General features: G+C 35.7%; 1 protein-coding gene across 5 annotated transcripts in view; it reads left to right on the top strand.

The window, feature by feature from the left end:
• MYLK (myosin light chain kinase) overlaps window positions 1–22594 on the top strand; it is a 190013-nt gene extending 167419 nt beyond the window's left edge. For 4 of the 5 annotated variants that reach the window (XM_083377923.1, XM_083377919.1, XM_083377920.1 and 1 more), the window contains 10 exons: window positions 161–199; window positions 282–375; window positions 1223–1426; window positions 4484–4701; window positions 5432–5555; window positions 10865–11017; window positions 13500–13623; window positions 15000–15126; window positions 16509–16640; window positions 19499–22594. In XM_083377923.1, coding sequence (XP_083234049.1) covers window positions 161–199; window positions 282–375; window positions 1223–1426; window positions 4484–4701; window positions 5432–5555; window positions 10865–11017; window positions 13500–13623; window positions 15000–15126; window positions 16509–16640; window positions 19499–19731 — 1448 coding nt within the window. In that variant the 3' untranslated portion in view covers window positions 19732–22594. Of the gene's footprint in view, window positions 1–101; window positions 136–160; window positions 200–281; window positions 376–1222; window positions 1427–4483; window positions 4702–5431; window positions 5556–10864; window positions 11018–13499; window positions 13624–14999; window positions 15127–16508; window positions 16641–19498 lie in introns of those variants that run through there. The other variant, XM_083377922.1, reaches the window with a different exon arrangement.
• Window positions 22595–22797: the final 203 nt, after the last annotated feature.

Below are 22797 nucleotides of genomic sequence, written 5' to 3'. Positions count from 1 at the left end.
AGTTCATTGTGCCTAAGTGCCTTATTCCAGAAAGGAGTCACAACAAGGCATATGAAATAAAGAACGGGGAAGTAGACAAGCTGGATCATGGCTCCTAAGGGGGATATAGACAAGCTGGGTCATGACTCCTAAGAGGTATGTGTTTGTGTTTTTTTTTTAGGCCCTAAAGAAGAGGAAGAAGCTGAAGGATCTGATGATGGTAAGATCTTGACTACTGCAAAATATGGGATTTATAGTATATAAGGGATTTTTTTAATTAAATATTTTGTACTAAATTCTAGAAGAGAAAGAAACAGAAATGGATTGTCGGACAGTGTCTATCAATACAGAACAAAAAGTTTCAGAATTCTACCATGTTGAAGAAAGATTGGGATCGTAAGTATAAAAATATGTTTCCCCTTTCTACTAAAAAGTACATTGTCTCAAAAATCTATCATCAGCTTTTTAAATGCATATTAAGTAAGCCTCTAAGGCAGGGGTGTCAAACTCGCAACGTCATGTGACATGTCACGACGTATCGCAACTTGTTTTTCCATTGCCGCCAATAGGGTGGGTGTGGTTTCGCTATGATGCATCCTGCCCATGGGCCGGCGGTTTGACACTGCTCTAAGGTATATCAGATTTCTTATTCATACTCAAATAATTTTCTACCAAATGAGTTTATCATCTTACTATTTGCAGTCATCAAATGCTGATAACATTACAGTTAATTGGGAACAATAAAATTGGACCTTAAGGACTCCAAGTTCAGTACGTGGTGTTCTAATTTTAAGACATCTGATATCAAGTACTACAAGGACATGGAGAGCTGTTGCTAATCAGCTGTAGAAAAAGCTGTGCTATATAGGCAAGTAAAAAAATTTAAAAAATCAGAGTTGTTGTAGGGCAGTTTCCACATTCTAATAACTTTTGCCTTTTCATGTCTGTATCTGTGAATGCAAGTACACTGGTTCTGACTAAGTACCTGTCAGCTGAGCATAAGAATCACATTAATCATCTTAAACTCTAGAATCTATGGCAGGGGTAGGCAACCTTGGCTCTTTTATGACTTGTGGTCTTCAACTCCCAGAATTCCTGAGTCAGCATGGCTGGTTCAGGAATTCTGGATATTGAAGTCAACAAGTCATAAAAGAGCCAAGATTACTTATCTCTGATCTAGGGTATCCAGAAAGCATGTTTTCCTGTGTTACATATTTTTATTTTTATTTTCTATATTTTTCAGAGGGAAATTTGGACAGGTTTTCCGGCTTGTTGAGAAAAAAACTGGAAAAGTTTGGGCAGGAAAATTTTTTAAAGCATATTCAGCTAAGGATAAAGAAAACATAAGGCAAGAGATCAGCATAATGAACTGTCTGCACCATCCAAAGCTTGTCCAATTGGTAGATGCTTTTGAAGAGAAAGCTAACATTGTCATGGTATTGGAACTGTAAGTATAACGTTGACTGTAATAGGAATAATATCAGTGTTAATGTTTTTATAAACTTTGTTTTCTTACCTAAGAAGCCTGAACTTGTTTATTATTATTTTTAAAATAGGGGAAATTTCACTTGGATTGTACTTGTAATAGAAAGCTGCTGAATTACATTGGAACAGTACAGTCACTTTCTGTATTCTCAATTTTGAATACAGTAACTGCTTTAAGTGGCATCTTGCAATACTTCATTCAGCTCTACAAAACACACTGTTTTTAAATAATTAAATATTATTTACCTTTAAATATACCAATAAATGGTGATTGCTGTCCAATCCCAAGGTGTTTATCCAACATGAGCACTTCCCTGGTTTGCAGGGTTATTCGGGAATGAACTCACACTGAACCATATGGGGCAACTTCTGTGGAGGATGAATTTTATTAAATTGTATATTCCTGTTTTGTCTTTTACTTCAATCTGGTATTTCCCAGAAATAAAAAGAATGGCCCTGCAAATGAAAGCTCTTAAAATAGCATTTCAAGCTTGGTTTATCCCATCATAATTCGAGTTCATCTGAGATTATATGAATCTAGCAAGTTTTTAATGCGTTTCCCTCCCCCCCTTTAATGTAAGAATTATGTTCTAGCTTTAGAACTTGGGGGACAAAAGAATGCTAATAATTCCGTGCACATTCCAGCTGTATCAAGCCGGAAAATCCCCTGGTTTTATTTTGACTTTTAAAGCATTATGGTCTAAGGGATAATGACATAGTATCTTAAGAGTTCAGAAATCTGGAAAAATGTTTTTGCAGCCCTTTTGAATGAAAAGTATCCTTCAGTTCCTTTGTATCCACCCCTCATTTAGTGACCGAGCTCTTTTCTAACAACCAAGTCATTGAGCACTAAGTGACTGAGAGAGTGAATGAGAGAGAGAGAGAGATGCTGCAAAGATCATTGGTTATACAGTCTCATTCAAATTAAATTCTTGTAGGACTATGCCAGTGTTACTCTCATTCTAGAATGCATTTTTGTCAGGCACACATTGATCAACTAATGGATTCTTTACTGTTGTCATATTTGCAAATGGTTGCTAAATGAAGAAGTTGCTAAACAAGGAGTGGGTGTATTGTAATTGCAGGAATCATTCCACTAGATCTGTTATTAATATTAGGTCATATTTGCCTTTATGCTTTAGTGATTCAAGACCGTGGGAAATAAATACATGATTTTTATGAGCCAATGTTTCTTCTGTTTTTTTTTAATTGGAGGATTTAATAGATGTAATTAAAGCAACCCTTTAATATCCTTCTGTATTGCACAGTTCTGTACCTAATAATTTTTCACCAGAGTTTTAGTTTTCAGCCTCCTGGATTCAGTTTTAAGTCTCTCTAATTAAACCTGCCATACTTCAGTCAAATAGTATTTGTCCAGTACCTGTCTTGTAGAGACCACTTCATGCCTGTAATCATCATCCAGAAACTCAGTCTATGTGCCAAGAAAACAAAAATCTTCCATTTATCTTTCAATTGGATGTTTAAGGCTCTGTTCTCTGGGGAGAGAGGATGGATGAGAACATCACTTGAGTACCATTGTTCTGAACCTCTTCCAATCTTTATAGTCCATGATGTTATAATTATAGCTGCTCTGGGCAGCATTACTTGTCCCTATTTGGACTAGCAGAAAGGGATAAGTATCAGTACTCTTTGAGATTTATTTGTAATATTCATGATCAGGTACTTAATGGTTCCAGCCAATATAAATTTGTTTTCTTGGAGAATCAGACACCAATTACCTTGTTTCTTCACCTTCTTACAAAGCTGCATCTTCTAGGATCCGTCTTCCCATCTCTTATTTAGCAGTATGATTTTTTTTCATCTTTGCAAACTCAGAGCCTATTTCTATTGTGAGGATCTGAATTCTTGTGATGCTGAGTATCTTCTTTATCCATAATCTGTAGTAGTCATTTTCATCTGCTTAATTTGCTCTGTTTGACTGTCTTAAGTAGAATTGCTTTCTCTGTCATCCCTTGTAGCACATCCTTTGTTTGAGCAAATGAGTCTTCATCCTTTCTTATGAACTGAAATTGTCCACTGAAATTGTCCAAAAGTAATTTCTTCATACTTTTTGTTCAGGCACCATTTGATGCGATTCAATTCTGGGTTGTGTTTGGGCAAGAGCACAAATGCCACAACTATTTCAGAGTAGGACTCCAAAATGTCTTTGCTTCTGTTACCTAAAACACCACCAATACAAAGTCTTAACATTCCTTGTTCAATTGCTGTCAGCGTCTTTGAATATTTTATAAACAGAGAGGAGTGATAAACATTAAACAAAATAAATAAATAAATAAATGTGTGTAAACAGTACTTAGCCAGATTCATTAACTCTTCCTTTTTGCAAAAGTGATTTGCAGATCCAAGTTTTCACTGCTGTTGTTTTCTTTTAAGTTCAATACCATATGTGGGAAAAATGTTTTTCCCACCTCAATAGAAGTTTAACATCATTCGTTTTACTGAGAACCAGTAAAACGATATTTTGATATCTCTATAACTGATCCTACAGAATGAAACGCCCTTGGCAAGAATTATACCCCAGCAATTCAGTGAATATGTTGGTTGTGCTGTTACATTAAGATTCTTATCTGTAAGTGTACCGAATGTTGAGTGAAGTATGATTAATTTATATATTTGGATTATACACTTTTTGAGATCATTATTTAAAAATGAAGCCTTTTTATCAGCACTGATGGACAGTTTATTTAATTTTGAGAAAACTGTTTTTTGGTTGTGCACTTGTTCTAGAATGTAAAAACAATATTTAATTCAAAAAATATTGTGAAACATCAAATCAGTAAGGTTCAGAGTGTGATGAAAATTAAAAATTCCTATACTGAATGTGAATAGCTTTGCAATAAAACATTTCCATTTAATAAAGCATATTTATTAAATACATTACATTGTTCCTATTCCCCACACCATCTTAGTCCTCCAGAATAATCAGTTAGATGATCTGACTTTCCTTCATGTAAAAAATGTCCATAAAGTCTGTTTTTTCTTTGTTATATTGCTTTAGTGTTTCTGGAGGAGAGCTCTTCGAAAGAATCATTGATGAGGACTTTGAACTGACTGAGAGGGAATGCATTAAATACATGAAACAGATTTCAGAAGGTGTACAATTCATTCATAAACAAGGCATTGTCCATTTGGACTTGAAACCTGAAAATATTATGTGTGTCAACAAAACCGGTACAAGAATCAAACTGATTGATTTTGGACTTGCACGAAGATTAGGTAAAATTTCTAAGTTATCTTAAAAACTGTCAGGTACGGTGTATTTTTATAATGTATAATAATTGTAACCACTATTTGGTACTTGGAACCACTTTTTCTTATTAACCACAAAACTTTATTTATAGCCATTAGAAAACAAATGCAGCTAACCTCTCATATTTTGCTATAATTTAAACTAGTAGAGTTTTGTAACCCAACTTCTGCAGTTCTTAACTTTGTCTGGGAATGTCAGCCATGTAAGAGAATGGAGGAACTGTGACTTTCCAGTATTTTTTTTTAATTTCTACTTCCATTTCCATATTCAGCCTACGTGGCCTATGCCAGTGACAATGGGAATTGTACAACATCTGAACATCTGTAGCTTCTTTATCTGTAATATGTACAAATTCATATTACCGTATTGGTGAGTGGGTAGATAAATTTACATATGCATACTCACACACTCTGCAGGAATAGTACATATAATGGATTAGAAGCATTTTGTATAGGGAAGGGGCATGAAAAACGGAAGGAATCTTTTCTTGACATTCCACTCTCCATATAAAACTGTAGAGGAGTGTAGAGACTAATGTTGTAAATTTGGGTAGTCAGCCAAGGATCACTTTCCTAATTGCCTCTGTATTCCACCTAGACTGCCTTAACATTATTTTTCTACGTTAATTCTGAAACTTGGGGAGAATTTGCTTAGATTTCAGGTTACAAATTTGCTTAACCTTCTCTGTAACCTTAGAAAATGCAGGTTCTCTGAAGGTCCTCTTTGGAACACCAGAATTTGTGGCTCCAGAAGTTATAAATTATGAACCTATTGGCTATGCTACGGACATGTGGAGCATAGGAGTCATCTGCTACATCTTGTAAGTAATTTATTGATTCAAACACTTAAAATATCTCATTCTGTTTGCTTACATTCTAGATCCTTACCTTTCTGAAAACATCAATCTAAGCATATCTATATACAGCAGAACTGTTTTATTTGAGATTATTTCCCCTTAAATGTACATTCATGCTCTTTAAACATAAAAACTTCCCAGAATATAAAAACTTAATTAGGTCACATTTTGTAAGTAGTATGTTAATGTCCTTTTAAGACTTATGGAAGGATATATGTTGTTATCCTAGTCATAATATTGTATTAATTTATTGAATTGGGCTGTTGTATTTAATATTTTTTAATTTTTATATATTGTATTTTATTGTATTTCCCTGTACACCGCCCTGAGTCCTTCGGGAGAAGGGCGGTATAAAAATTAAATTAAATAAATTAAATAAATAAATAATATGTAAATTATTCCATTTAGTCTTAATTGAATTTTACAGTTGCCTAAAACTACCTATAAACTGAGTCTGAATCCTATTGACTTCAAGGATACAAAAGTTCGATTTTCATTTAACCTCTGTGAAATTGTTGAGACATAATACAATAGACATTAGAAATAATCATCCATACACAAAATTATTGTGTTGATTATCATGTATATGAGAATGTCTCTTTCCTGATTCACAATTTCATATTTAAAAATTTAATTTTTCCTTTAAAGTTTTCCTTTTGTTATCTGCAAAGCAGTTCCTCAAGCTGAATGTATGAAATTTGTATTTTGTTGTTAAATCACAGCAGGACATCAGCTATTGTTCATTAATGCATTTATTAAAGAGCAAGTTTGACTTAGTGATGAAGGCACTGACCTTGAAACCAGGAGACCATGGCTCTTAGGCCTAGATAAAAACATCTTCCAAATCGTCTGCCTTTTCCAGTTTACGCTAATGTTTTGTTTTCTCATATTACTATAGGCTGAAGTATTTATTTATTTATTTATTGATGGGATTTATATCCCGCCCTATCTCCTGAAGGACTCAGGGCGGCTCACAATAAAACATATAATAAGTACATAAATCAAGATAAAATGAAATTGAGAACATCAGTGCAATAAAAAATTAGAGAATTTAAAAATGAATTAAAAATACTAAATATAAATTAATTAAAATGCCTGTCAGTCTAGGTCAGCTTGGTGGAACAGGTGTGTTTTGAGGCCGCGGCGAAAGGATTGGAGGTTTTGGGCTATCCGAAGCTCAGGGGGGAGCTGATTCCATAGGGTTGGTAATCAATACGGGAGGTAACGAGTGCGTGGGTGACTGTACGTAGGGCATCTCGGTCCAAAAAGGGGCGCAATTGGTATATAAGACGAATCTGGGCAAATGCCCCCCTAGCCACGGTTCCAATGTGATCTTCAAAACTGAGTCGTGAATCTAGGAGGACGCCCAGATTGCGTGCTTTATCAATCGGAGGTAACATCTCTCCTCCTATGGTCAGAGATGGAACCTCTTGGACTAAACGAGATGACGGTATGTACAGCCACTCAGTCTTGGCCGGGTTGAGTCGAAGCCTGTTTTCTCCCATCCAAATCTGTACCGCTTCCAGACAACGGGACATCACATCAAGGGCATCACTGGGTTGGTTCGGGGTGGAGATGAATAGCTGGGTATCATCAGCATATTGATGATATTTCACCCCGAAGCTACGGATGATCTCTCCCAGCGGCTTCATATAGATGTTGAACAGGAGGGGCGAGAGCACCGAACCCTGAGGCACTCCACAATTAAGAGGCCTAGGGCTTGACCTCTGCCCTCCTGCCAACACCGTCTGCGAACGGTCCGAGAGGTAGGAGGAGAACCAACGCAGAACGGTGCCTCCCACTCCCAGCCCCTCAAGACGACGCAGTAAGATACCATGGTCGATGGTATCAAAAGCCGCTGATAGATCTAATAGGACCTGGACAGAAGAATAACCTCTATCTCGGGCCCGCCAGAGATCATTCACCAGCGCGACCAATGCCGTCTCCGTGCTGTGCCCTGGTCTGAAACCCGATTGGTACGGATCTAGATATAGATTTATTTATATTCCATAGCATATTTCATCATTTTCCAATGTTGAATTAGTTGCTTCCCTTCTTTCTGGTCTCTGTTAATTTTAAACTATTTTTCTGACTTTTGCTTTCATTTGTTTTGCCCTCTCCTCAAGTTTATTTTAGCTCTTAATATGCATTAGTGTGCTGTTGGGATTATAAATAATACTTGTAGAATAATATTTAGCAAATATTTCGTTCCAACTTTACAGATGTGCTTTTCAGTACTTTTTATACTTATATATAATTATTTTTTTTCTGGTTCCTTCATAATTACCTGTGCTTTAGGGTTTTTTCCTATTTTCTCTGCATTGAATGTTTCCATCAGGTGTCATTTGGTGTCTTGCAGGGTAGTAAGTTTGGGCTGCAGTAATATAGATGTCCATTAGATGACAGTATACAGTACAGAAACATCTACTTCTGCCAGCTAGTGATTGAATGGAATTTTGCAGCCCAGATTCATTAATGCTTCTTTTAGAGCCGGGGTGTCAAACTCGCAATGTCACGTGATGTGTCGCGACGTATCTCGACTTTTTTTCCATTGCCGGCAATGGGGTGGGCGTGGTTTTGGCATGACACATCCGGCCCACGAGCCAGCAGTTTGACACCCCAGTTTTAGAGCTAGTTGATAAGTTTGCAAAGTAATTGAATCTTGAGACATTTTGTTTCCACTTAAATGACATATCCACTTTATTCCCAATGCCCTTGAACTGAGATAGATCTCTTTTCCTCAGGGTCTTGATAAAATTTATAAACATGTTTCTTTACCCTCTCAACTTTTGGGGAGACTGGCCTTGTTATGGAAAAGGAAGAAGTAACTTCCTTCCTGGAGCCAGCGAATGAAAGGAAATCTTACTAAAAACTTTTCTAAAATGTAGATCCTAGTCAGGGAAAATGAAATGACCTTCCATTCACGAATTAAAATGATTGAAGCCAATATTAGTTTTCTACCTCCAGAGGAACTTTTAGATTACAGTTTTCTAGCAGAAAATCACATCTAGATGTTACATTAGCATGTAATGAGCCATTATATGCTTTTTTGGATGAACAATAATGAAGCTTACACTTTAAGCTTATGAGCTCAAGGATAAAACATAATGAAACAAATATTATCGGTCAGCAAATAGTAAGGGAGGTTAAAGAAGTAAAACTGCATTACTCTATTTCAGTTGGGAAAAATCCAGAGTTTTTGTGTAGTTAAGTATGCATACTAATTTTTCCACATCCTTTATGTTGTGCAAGGAAAGGTGGATGATTTCCTAAAAACATAAGTGAAAAGATGGGGTAAGGGATTATAAATACTTTCCTTTGGGGGCAAAAAACAGGCTGATCCCCAAACAGCACTATTTTTTTGGTAAATAAGAGTAGTGTAATTTTTCAATTTGCATTGAGCTAATACAAACTTATACATATCAAGAGTTTTTATAGAATGCACATTTTGCACAGTGATCTTTTGACACGAGAGTAGAATGTCCAGGGGAAAAAGTACCCACACTCTCTGAGACCCTTCTCATACAACTGTTGTGGACTCTGTAGAGTACCAAGCTGAAAGCTCAGGAATATGTCTACTTCTTAGGTCTTGAGTTTCTCCATATACCATCTTGGAAGAAGAGCTGAGGCTACCTTGATTTCATTCTGGCATTATTGAAAGGGCAACACATCATTTTGTAATTGCCCGGTAAAAGTAGAATTGTCAGAGACTTTTAAGGTATGCCTGAGTTTATGCATACCATACCAAGAAGATGCTGAGTCTAAGTAGCTGAAAAAACCTTTCCAATATACAGCTCAATATTAGCTCTAAGTAACTGCATACCTTCATCTCCAAATTACTTTTTCCTTAAAGGTTACTGTTCATTTTCATTTTGACAATGAGACTGCAGAAAGGAAATAGTTTCCATAAACAAATACTGCTCTGTTTTGCTATTAGATACAGTTTCACTATTGAATAAAATCAAGGTTACAGAGATCTGTGGAAAAAATGAAGATACTCCATGAGGCATGCCAGCAGATTCCATTCTTGAACTCTCTATTCCTTCCCAAAATAGATAAGGAATACTGTTTTTCTTACCATTATTTTCAAAGCAATTAATTGAAAGCTTTATTCTTTGTAACTTATGCTATGGTCTTATAGATCCAGAGTGAATTGATGGGACATTCTTTGACTCATATTCTGAAATGAAGTTTAGCAGTTATTATGTTTTCCAGCTTTTCTATCTTGAAATGACTCAAAATGGCTTAGGGAAAATGCATTAATAAGCTAATATAGCAGTGCGCTCAATTAAAATGAAGTGAGCTTAGCAAGTTGGAGATTCAGTGCTTATCAGGGAAAAAGTCTGTTCAGTGTCAAAGAGAAATCAATGAAGGAGAGGATGGGATTTTTTAAACTTGAACATGTTCACAGAAGATACCTTTTCCAATTAATTTCCTGATCAGTTGTGTTTCTGAGGTTGGAGAGAGAGTTCGTTACTATGTCATTTTTCTACTTTGCCAGCCTAATTGTTTCAATAAGTTTCCTAAAGCACATTACACAATAAAATAGTGAAATCTATAGTACTTTTTGCTTAATAGCATTTGTGATAACTGTATACTGTAGAACTGAACTTGGATTTTTTTTCAAACCGTGCAACAACATTTTCACATATAATTCTAGAGCACGCATACTTTTTCACCAATATTTTGAACTAAATTTGCATTGCATATTCTGTAAGAGTAGGACTACTATTCTGCAAATAAAACAAACTTTTATTATATAGACATTGTTCAGTCAAGGGTTGCTTGTAATGACATGCATTTATTCTACATTCTAAATTAATGTTTTTATTTTGCATTTAGATCAGAAGCTCCCTTCCACTAATATACTGTACCCTTTAAAACAAAACAAAAATTGCTGATTATCTTTTAAAAGACCTTTAGATTACTGGCTCCCTCTAATGACTAAATAATGGAACTGTTCATTTTGTTTACTGCTTCTATAGATTTCAAAAACATTCCCACCTTATCTTTTCTTCGGTTTAAAGTATTGAGTTATATTGAGATCTTATTGAGAATGACATCAGTTCTGCTTCAAGTGTAGCAAATATTTGGTTTATCAAGCTGCCCAACTCTTTTGAGAACGTATTTCTAAGTTTGTGCCTTTTTGCACGTAATCGTTGAATCTGCATATTTGCAAACCATGTATGCTTTTAAAAATAATTTATTCCTTCAGGGGGTATCAACACTCTCAAGTAAATGTTAACATTCACTGTTTTCATCTTAAATTTCAGGGTCAGTGGACTTTCCCCTTTCATGGGTGATAATGACAATGAAACTTTAGCCAATGTTACCTCAGGCACCTGGGACTTTGATGACGAAGCTTTTGATGAGATATCAGATGATGCTAAAGACTTCATAGACAACCTTCTAAAGAAAGATATGAAGTAAATATAAATTACATTCATACAATGTTTGCATACAATAATATGAATGCATAATGACGGACCTCCTGGAGAAACCTCTTATACTGTTTTTCCCAAGCATAATTGCGTAACAGGTATCTTTATTGTGGTACTTCTGCAATGATTTAATGTACATGATGAATTTAGACCCATGCCTATGTTCACTTTGCCTTTCCGGAACTGATCTAATAATCCCAAACTATGGCCTGTAAACCCTAATAAATAAATGCAATCAATAAAGTCAACTCTCCCCTATAAATTTGTAATGATTCATAAGGTATGAATATTTTTAACACTTCCTATTCTAGTCCATTGCTTTCCAGATGTATCAGCATTCAACTTGGCTAACAGTGGCTTGTGTGGGAATTGCAAAGGAGCAGGTCAAGGAAAGAGTTATGTTCCAGTAGTTTTAAATTACTGCTTTAAATAGTTGCTAGCCTCATAAGCCTTCCATCTGAACACTGATGCCCACATAGTTTGTAAATCAAGGGAAGTTGATTTAGAAAAGAATTTCTTGGATATTTCAGGTTTGCTCAGATTAGTAATTTATTGGCATTGTTCCACACAAGCAGTCAAGCGATGAGCATACCTATTTAGGACAACTAAACTTTTTTTTGTTTTACCGAGAGCAATCATAGAAATATGCAGATAGATGCATCCCCACAAAAATGCTTATTTCAATGTGTAGTTTAATTATTTTATTCCTAATATGGGTGACTACATATGAAATGTAGTTTAATGTGTTTAATTTAGATCCCAGTCCTAGGCAGGGGTTTGAACTAAATAAATAAATAAATAAATAAATAAATAAATAAATAAATAAACCTTTATTGTCAAAGTACAACATGTGTACATTGAGATTAGCTGAGCCTCCCCCCGTGCTCCCTCCCCACAACACGCAGTGACAACAAACCCTCCATCCCACCACACTATGTGAACCAACTACACCACACACCGGCCTCCCAAGTCAATTGTGCATAAGATTATGTCCCATTTAAAAGCCTAACAGCCCACGGATAAAAGCTATTTTTCAGCCTGTTGGTACGGCTGGCTATACTCCTGTATCTCCTATCGGATGGTAGGAGAGTAAAGAGATACCGTCCAGGGTGTGAGTCATCCCTGAGAATCTTCCTCACTCTTCCAAGGCAACGAGCCCTGACGATGTCATCCAGTGGTGTCAGGGAACAGCCCACAATGCCTTGTGCTGTACTCACTACCCTCTGTAATACTTTCCTGTCCGCGGCTGTCAGACCAGCATACCAAACCACAATACCATACGAGAGGACGCTCTCTATGGTAGACCGGTAAAAGAGGACTAGAAGACCTCCAAGGACTTTTACAATTGTAGGGTTCAGTGAATGTGATATTATATGTGGACCTTGCATTGACTGATCTAAAAAATTTTTTTTTAAAAAAACTTCAAACCTCTAGGGACAATTGTGTGCATGTTTGAAACTCACACCTTTTCCGCATGTTGTTGTTGTTGTTGATTTGTGGAATTACAAAATAGCTTCAAAATGAATCCTACTTTAATTTTGGCAGCATAATCCAGAGAATCTGGGTGGCCTACAAAAAGAAGTTTGGAAGCTGCATAGAGATGCTAAATGCTGCATTTCCACTCATGATATAGGAATTTAAAAATATGATGTAATCTATAACATAAGATTTCCCCCCCAGAATGAATAATAGATATTTTTCTCATTACATGATTTCTTTGCTTCTGCACAGCAGTTATGAGAAAATGTAGCGACAAATAATGTGTTAATAGGTAACAAAAGTAGACTGTTTCCAAGAAAAAGATGGTAGTTGCCATTTTTATTGCTCCAAAGATATGAAAAAGTAATAAAATACATCTGAATAAGAAATAAGAAATACAATAATGAAATATTGAAATAGTTTGAAGCAGGTTTTTAAGAGCTAAATTTAGATTTTTTTATCATACTATTCCAAAGGCATAAATCTTTTATCCCTCTGTGAATTAAAATTAATTTTTTAATGATCTATCATTCATATCACTGGAACCCATCCCATGGCTTACTTAAAGCCCTCGTTGGAGGCCCTTATGGCTCTGGGTGGCCATATCCCAATGTAAAAAGATTGTCCCTCAAGCAAGCAAGGAACTTTCTAGTCTAACAGAGTGCTAGAAATAAAACATCTGAGACATTGAGAATAGTTTTAATCTTACACTTCAAAAGATGAGTCAAGTATTAAAAATGTAATTAAAACGTAAAGTAAACATACAAAAATTTAACCAAAAAATTGAAATTAAACTATACTATATCTATTTCTTTCACTTTTTATGTACTTATTAAATAAAGGCCCATGCCCAACATTGAAACAAACTATAACAGACTGCAACTGAATAAAATTGTAGTCTAATGAGCCATATTGTCAAATACAAAGCTAAATAAAATCCAAGATTTATTTGTGTAAGTATAATAGCTATTATCTCTATTACTCATAGGGACCGCTTGAATTGTACTCAGTGCTTACAGCATCCATGGCTGCAAAAAGACACCAAACACATGGAAGCCAAAAAACTCTCCAAAGATAGGATGAAAAAATACATGGCTAGAAGAAAATGGCAGGTAACATATGTCTATGGAGATTCTCAGTCATCCAGGTCATGGCTGTCCCAAGGGTGCTGTTTCAAAAGGCAACTGGACTTCCTTTGTTTTTCCTTGAAAACGTTTCACTTCTCATCCAAGAAGCTTCTTCAATTCAGAACTGAAGTGAAATGTCTTCAAGAAAAAACGAAGAAAGTCCACTTGCCTTTTGAAACAGCATCGTTGGGGCAGGTAAACACAGCGATGAAGAACATATGAAATGAATTCTTTGTACATTCTATCTTCAAGTGCATGAATTTGGAAGACAGATGAAAATAAAAGGCCCTTTGTTTAAGAAAACAATGTATCTTTTGCAGGTAGTCCTCAACTTACAGCAGTTCATTTAGTGACTGTTCAAAGTTACAACGGCACTGAAAAAAGTGACTTATGACCAGTTTACACATTTATGACCGTTGCAGCATCCCCATGGTCATGTGATTTACATTCAGATGATTGACAGCTGGTTCATATTTATGACAGTTGCAGTGTCCTGTGATACATTTTGCAACCTTCTGACAAGCAAAGTCAATGAGGGAACCAGATTCACTTAATAACCGTGTTACTATTTTAAAAACTGCAGTGATTCACTTAACAAATGTGGCAAGTCATAAAATGGGGCAAAATTCACTTAGATGTCACACTTAGCAACATAAATTTTGGGCTCAGTGGTGGTCATAAGTTGAGGACTACCTGTACAGGATAAAGGAGGGACATTCTTAAATTGCCATATTCCAATCCCTGTCCTTAAAGTAAATACATGTAACTTATATTCTCTTCTAGTGATATATGTAATTTAATTGTAACAGATTAATGATCATGTTGGCTTTGATCAAATTTATACTTCGCAATTCTTATAAGAAATTCTCCTGAGATACTTCAGAGGTTTTTTTTGTTGTTATTTTAAACAAATTAATAAGATTTTTTTTCTATATTCTATTATGGCTGTAGCAAAGGGGAAAGCGAGGCATAGTGATTACACCATTCTGAAACTTGGCTTGTAACTTTTTCCTTCATTTGTGCAGGTATTCAATATTGATCTGCCCTTTTTGATTTTCATTCCTTCCTCTGTTCCTGTGAGAGAAGAAATTCCTAAAAATCCAGCTGCTTCACAGATTTCCTTGCCAGCCCATAATGCAATTTGCCCAAGAGTTCTATGGTTGAAATCTTTACTGGACACTTGTTACCCTCTATTCGCTGGGTCAACTTTTATTGGACCCCCATCTCTAGAGTCTGCTTTCAGTGCACTAAAAAGAACCACTGTATTTTTTTTTCCAATCTTTTGCTTCGTATTTTACAAATGTGTCAAAAATAAGGTATAGTAAGAATAAATTCATCAGCATTTCTTGGTTATGTTACAGAAAACAGGAAATGCTGTTCGTGCCATAGGAAGGCTGTCTTCTATGGCAATGATTTCTGGCCTCAGTGGACGGAAGTCCTCTTCAAGTTCACCAACCAGCCCTGTTAATGCAGAGATTGAAGTTGGAGGTATGGAAATTCTGATATGAAGTGGAGGTACTATATAGTGGTATACCATAGTCTTTCCATCTTTCAGCACAATGGCAGAAGATTATGAAAACTGAAGTCCAAAGCAACAGAATTGGGTGAAATGGCCAATGTGCTAGATTGGAAAAGAAATTTAACGGAGACACACATAAAAGCAATAGAAAAATGCAAATGTAGAATGGGGGAGTGTCAGCTTGGTAGCAGCACCTGTAAAAAAGATACCAAAATGCTAGTTGATTATATACTGAATATAAACCATCTCTATAGTATGCCTTTGAAAAGTTGTTTAACAGTTTAACAGATTGTATCAACAGTTATATAACTTTCAAATAATAGGAAATAATAAATTAACATTATATAACTTTTTGTCAGATCCAATCTTGAGTATTTTGTTCCTTTCTGAGCAACCATACCACACATTGGAACAAGTTTAAATAAGGGCAGCAAGGGGGATCTGGGGATAGAAATTAAGGTCTATGAAAAAAGTGGAAAGAACTGGGAATGTTTAGCCTCGAGAAGATACTGTGAAAGTGCTTTAAAAGTATCATGATAAGAAGTGTCATATAGAAGGCTTCAATTTGTCCTTCATTGCTTTAAGGTGTAAGATATGATAATGGTTTAAAGTTTTAGGAAATGAGATTCTAATTCTGATTTTTGTTTGTTGTTAATTATGATAGTATAGAGTAATTTGACAATAGAACACAGATAATTGATACATCCTCTTTCTCTGAGTGTTTTCAAACAAAAATGGATAATCATCTGTCTGGGATACTTTAAATTTAAGTTCTGCTTAAGCAAGGGGCTGGTTTGAGCAGGAAGTTAATTTCAATAAACATTTGGCTCCTTCCAAGTCTATGATATATGTGCATTGTGATGCAGTGGTTGGAATGCAGTATTGCAGGCTAATCTGCTGACTGTCAGGGGTTTGATCCTCACCGACTCAGGGTTGGCTCATTCTTCCATCCTTCCGAAGTCAATAAAATGAGGGCCCAGATTGTTGGGGGGCAATAGGCTGACTCTGTAATTCACTTAGAGAGGGCTGTAAAGCACTGTGAAACAGTATATAAGTGCTATTACTATTGCTGTTGTCCTATTACCACAACTGATGTTTGAACTGCATGGATGTATGTAGTACACAGTATCCATGGTGCTTTCTCACATGTATTCTCCCAAAAGAAATAAAATATTCCTATTTGAATTCTAAATTAGCAGCCATTAATGATTACCATGGAAATAATATAAAGTAGATGTCCGTGAAATGCTATGTTGTGGCTGAAAGACAAGCTTTGTCATTTATTAGGCTGTGAGAATTATTATCAGACAATTGTTCTGTGATAAAGCAAAACTCTTGTTTTTTTTCCTAGATGAAACAGCCAGCTCTCTCTTAGAAGCAGTTGATGAAGAAAGGTCTCATGTGAAGCCCTATTTCTCTAAAACAATTCAAGATATAGAAGTTGTGGAAGGCAGTGCTGCTAGATTTGACTGTAAAATTGAAGGTATTATTCATTATTTTAGAAGACTTCTTCTTCAGCTATCTTCAGCTATCACATTCCTTTTGGTGTTAGTGTTTTAGTATTTTTTGTCCTCTTGCAATTTGAGTTATTTTATCTGCCAATTCTAATTCTCATTTTCTGGATGAGCTACAAGATAGAATTCCATTTTAAACACAGTTTTATTCAGTATAAGGTAAAGGTAAAGGTTCCCTCGCACATGCGTGCTAGTCGTTTCCAACTCTAGGGGCCGGTGCTCATCTCCATTTCAAAGACGAAGAGCCAGCGTTTGTCCGAGGACGTCTCTGTGGTCATGTGGCCGGCATGACTAGACGCAAAAGGCTGTTACCTTCCCAGTGTCGTGGTCCCTATTTTTCTACTTGCATTTTTACGTGCTTTCAAACTGCTAGGTTGGCAGAAGCTGGGACGAGTAACTACACGGCACTTGGGATTCGACTTGCCAAACTGCTGATCTTCTGATCGACAAGCTCAGCGTCCTAACCCATTGAGCCACCGCATATAGCAAAGACCAAATCTGGTTTTTAGTTATTGGTTTACCTTGACATACCTTGAGAGGGCTGCCATGTAAAGAAGATGTTGTGTGTTTATCTGCCCGTTTCAAATTAATTGTGTACTAACAGGAAGTGGAGACCCACAAATGTATACATTGATTGACATTAGAGTCTCTAACTATAATTGTACAACTAAGACATATCATGGAATAGTCACTGTTGGACTCTGGCTGAAATCTTGAGTACACATGTAACAGGTAAGTGAGTATAAAATTGCAGTGTTAGCATTTTAAAACCATATATAGTCACTCTAAAGCCACCATACATCTATCCACTTTACATTTCACATGGTAGTTATCTTGTTTTTACTGAGTTTATGCCCATATCTGTTAATAAACTATGCAGCATTTGAAGGGAGCCGAGTTTTAAAGTGTGGCATCTGGATTATGAAGATTCCACAGGATCCTGAGAACCTCCGGTTAGGCATCGTGGCGTAACGGATGCAGGAAGATGGGGCTCAGTGTTCCACATTCGATACAGTAGTTTTTGCCCCGCTTCCTCAGGAAAAGAAAAGTGGCAAGTTAATTGCTTTGGGGGAAAATAGAGAAAACTACAAGGTCAATTTGGAATTAATACAGATATATAGCTTTGAAATTTGGGGACTAAAAGTACCTTTGAGACTTTTTTTTAGAAAAGATATTTGAAAGTCTGTAAAATAGGCTTGGAAGATGGTGTCAATGACATCTAATGGTGAATCAAGGCACTACAATTTATTATGCTTAAAGGAAACTTGGCTTGAAGCCCGGACTTAGATAAGACTCTTCGTTGTTCTTGGAAACTTTCACTTTACAGACTGCAGGGGGGAAAAAACTCTTGGGCTGCTTATCTGTGTTGGAGACCCTATTGGACTATAAAGACTACATACAAAAACAAAATGTGTGTTCCATACTTAGCCACAAATGGTAAAAAACCATCTTTAACACTTGTCTCCGAAGCCCCCAGCTTCATATACCAGCAAGAAAATGTTAATGAATCTCAGAAAGAAATTTTTTCTATGTTGAAATCAATCTGAAATACAATTGTTTTATTTCGTGATGGGACTAAAAATGACGTATATAAGATAAAAGAACCATTTTCTAACCTAAACTTACAAATGCAGACAATGACTAGAAAGAAGGAATTAGTAACCCAGAAAACACATTTGAGGATAAGGAAGAAGAGCTGATCGGATGGATGATACAACTGTTAGGAGAAATGCTGAATATTGACAAACAAGAAATGAAAAGAAAAACTGAAGGAGAAGGATGGAGGCTGTTTAATGAATATAAATGGGCTGAGTGTTCTTCCAAAAATACTTCAATCAAATATAATTTATTATGAGAAAATTATAAGCGATAGAGCTATTTTGAACACTGATGGGAAATTAAAATTTTTAAAAAGTGGGAAAAACAGGATATTGAATGAACAAATGGATTTTAAGTGAAAATACAACTGAGATATGTTCTGGCTAGAAAAGATATTACAAACTGACACTATTGATATTATGTATAAGACCAGAAAAATGTAATGAAAATGTCTATCTTTAATTGTATATGTATTAACAGTAACAAGAATTGTATTTGCCCAGTGTGGAAAAATACATTTCACCAGAAGAAGAGAGGACCAAGAAAGCACTGGATGGTGTAGTATTTGAACTAGACTGAGAAAGTTAATAAGTACCACTGAATTACCAATGGACGAAGACAACACGTTTATTAAGTACTCATGATTGTAAAATTAGAAAATTAATAAAATATTTATATTAAAAAAAAGAAGATTGCACAGGATCCTCTTACGTGGCCTGCAATTTCTTAGAATTGGACTTACTCTAAAACCTCCGTTTGAACTGCACTTTTTGTACACTATTCAGTGTTAAAAATAACTTAGTTGCTAGATGCACATCTACATCCCCAGGCCACCATAGTCTGTTTTTTTAATGGCAAATTCAAGTGATTGTCTATTTATATTTATATTTATATTTATATTTATATAACAGCCACATGCTTCTCCCAGAAGAAGGAAGCAGAAGCCTCCAGCCTGATGATGACGGATGGGATTCCGTCGAAACGTCGCCCCTACACCTTTAGTTCTACGCGGGGAAAAACCCGAATAACCAAAGATATATATATATATATATATATATATATATATATATATATATATATATATATATATATATATATATATATATATATATAAAATAGACAATCACTTGAATATATATATATATATATTCAACACTTATTGCTTAAAAGTAAGTTAAAACATTTTTACAAATAAAATATCTTCACTTTGATATCTGGTATTTTTCAGGTTACCCTGACCCAGAAGTGATTTGGTACAAAGATGAGCAATCTATCAAGGAATCCCGACACTTCCAGATTGATTATGACGAAGATGGCAACTGCTCTTTGACTATTTCTGAAGTTTGTGGGGATGACGATGCCAAATACACTTGCAAGGCAATTAACTGTTTGGGAGAATCAACTTGTACAGCAGAACTTATTGTGGAAACAATGGGGCAAGAGGAAGAGGAAGAAGAATAATGAATCAACAGAAGAGGAGAAAAATCACTCAGTTGAAGACTCTTTAATGTTCATGTAGTGTGACATTAGGTCATAGTTTCTTGATTTGTTTCATCAGCAGTGTGACTGTCACCTGTTTGTTTTATTTATGGGCATTAACTTGAATTAACAAGCACTTTAGTTGGCTGTTGTGCTTGGATTTAGTTTAAGTTAAAGCATCAGTTGCATAGCCCAACAACGAATGTGAACATACCATATGAAGCTAATCTTTTAGAATCAACCATTTCTTTTGTAAACGTATGATCAGGAGAGGGGAACTGGATAAGTATACTAATTGTTTCATCAAGCGATATAGCTAGCAAAAGTGCATCTTTGGTGTTCTGTGACACCCTTGATATAGGTATGAATGAAGTACATTTGGAGCAGTAAAGATTTACCTGCAAGGGGCCTACTGGAAGTACAAGAGTCACACACACAAAGTTTCCTGATGGGATGTACCCTTGGAGTCTAATTGGCTTCTCTTGTCAAACAGACACTAAATATAGATAATTATAATTATCTCAAAGGCATCTTTGCAACAAGTTACCATGTTCAATTTTTGTTTTTTTCCAGACCAGTGGTATCCCATTAAAAGTATTTTGTGTCTTTCCCCTTGAGTGTTATTTGTAAATTCGGATCAGAAAACCTCAATTTTAGAGTAAATTATTACAGTTTTCCCTGAAATAAAACTAATAGAGTTTTGAGTCTGGGCACAACAGCTTGACAATTCAGCAGATAAATGTAATTATCCTGTTTAGAAAATGAAAGACAATTTCCCTATTTTTCTTTGTAGCAGTGGATTTTCTTAGTGGGTTGTATGCTATTGTGATCATTATGGTAACAGAAGAGCAAGAATGAAAGAATAAGAAAAAGCTGCAGGTACAATTTGCAACCAAGTTGGTTAACACACTTGGTGTGTTGGCTAAAATCCTACATTAACCCTGCTGTGGTGAAAGATGAATCCTTTGTCATGCGAGATTGCCTCACCATAAGCTCATTTGGTACTGAATGGCTTTTTTTTTGAAGGACAGAAAGAAATCATTGCATATTTCTATTTGCAGCACTAATCTGAATGCCAAAAGGAAAATATGTCACTTTATTTATCAGAAAAAGTAAAAGGTTGTGGTTTTGACATGTAGACTTTGATATTATGAAACATCAGTGCCTGTGTTCTGCAACTCAGGTTTATTTGTATCATTACTCTTACTAGAAATTTGCTCTTACTAGAAATAGTTGCTAGAAACTGGATAGTCAGAAAGGAGAGTTAGATTACAAGGTTCTCTACCAGTTCTAACAAACACCAACTCAATATTTATGAAGCTGATGACTTCCTGGTAAACACACACAAACAGATACAAAGAGACACCTGACGGCTAAAAAATATGTACCTTCTTCCAAACTGATTAACACATTCAGATTTTTCCATGTTGCTTTCCTTTCAGTTAGCTGTCATTCAGAACACCTAACATTACCTGTCTACACCTAATGCATCATTCCAACTGTGAGGCTTTTCTCCACTTCTTTGTGCAAGATGCAAATATTTTCAGCGTAACCATTGGCTTCATTAAAGAACACAGAGAACAAATTTTGCATTAGCTTCTCAAGGCAGAAGAGGAAGATTAAGTATACTTCAATATAGATACATACAGTATCTTTAGAACGTTTGATTTTATTACTGTGGTCTTACATGTTCTGTATTTGCTTGTCTGCCTGTTGGAATGCAGATATTCAGAATTCCATTTATAATATTTGCTCACATTTGCTGTGGGGTTTTTTTTATTACTGCTTTCGCTGTCTCTTAGTTGAGGTTATCAGCATGTCCTCTTTTTAAGTGGATGAGAAACTTTTGTTATAATAAAGCACAGTCATTGCCAGTTTGCCACACATTGTTATAAGGCAATTTTAATATTTAGTGCATACAAGGCATTTTTTTTTCACATGTTTTCAATGTGTTAAGAAAACAATAGGGTGTATTTTTGTATATCTTAATTAAAAATATATGCTAATGTTTTCTGGTGTCTTAAACAAAGAGGGAATATTTGAGAACACTACAGCTGTAGTTACTCACAGTTTCTCAATAAATACATATCACAAAGCATGTTACCACTAGTTCATTTGTTCAATTTAAGCTCTTTTCTTCATTTGTTTTAGTTTACCGCTCCCTGATAAATGTCTAAATTATACTGCTTGCATGACCCAGGGTAATATAACTTTCTATCCAGATAATAGATATTGAGTTGTAAAAGCGTATAAATTTGGTGAATTCATCTGAAAACTAAAATTATTCCTCTTGGCCCATGAATCTTTTAAACTCGAACAAGTGGTTGTGTTTGTTTGCAAAATGGTTCTACTAACAGTTCTTTTTTTAAAAAATCTATAAGCATTGAAATGTTTGCTTGAAGGCAAACAAAGCACTCTTACTTTGTTTTAACATTTTTGGAGAAAAGAATAAGATTTTTTTTCAACGTTTAATTTTAAAAAAAATCGTAAAAATCAGGAGAGAAAAATAACATATGAACCTCCTGCCTTGAAACCCATTCTAGTCAGCTTTCCTTGCACCCTGTGGAGCTATTTGCAGGTCCCCAAAAAGGATGGAAGGTGAAATGGGAAGAAATGGCAGAGGCGGGGGAAAAGGGGACAAACTTTAGGAGATGACCAGGCTGAGCCTGGGTGGTGGTGGTCAAATGCACCATCAGTTTGGAGTCTCTACACCCCCCCATAAGGTACTTAGCTCCATCCCCCTCTTCTGTTGACTTATCTGGCACCAGTTCATCTTGACTGTTGTTAGATCAGATTCTTTGTGTATAGGTAGCATGAAATAAACTTGTAGTACTTTTGAACTCTATTCTGGTTCCTGATTTCTTGCATCTGACACAACCTGCTGGAGGAAATAGAACTATTCTAGCCTGAAAATGATGGCCTTCTCTCCTTGGTCTTTTTGCCTTGGTTCTTTTTCCTTTTTTGCCCATTGTCTTCTAATTCATTTCAGCACCTCTTTTTTTCCCCTCCACCTCCTAGACTTTTTATCTTTTTTTTCCTCCATTCCCC

Source organism: Vipera ursinii (assembly GCF_947247035.1).
Source record: "Vipera ursinii genome assembly, chromosome: 1".
Lineage (NCBI taxonomy): Eukaryota > Metazoa > Chordata > Lepidosauria > Squamata > Viperidae > Vipera > Vipera ursinii.
Note: the sequence above shows the minus strand (reverse complement) of the source record. Positions and strands in the feature narration are given on the sequence as shown.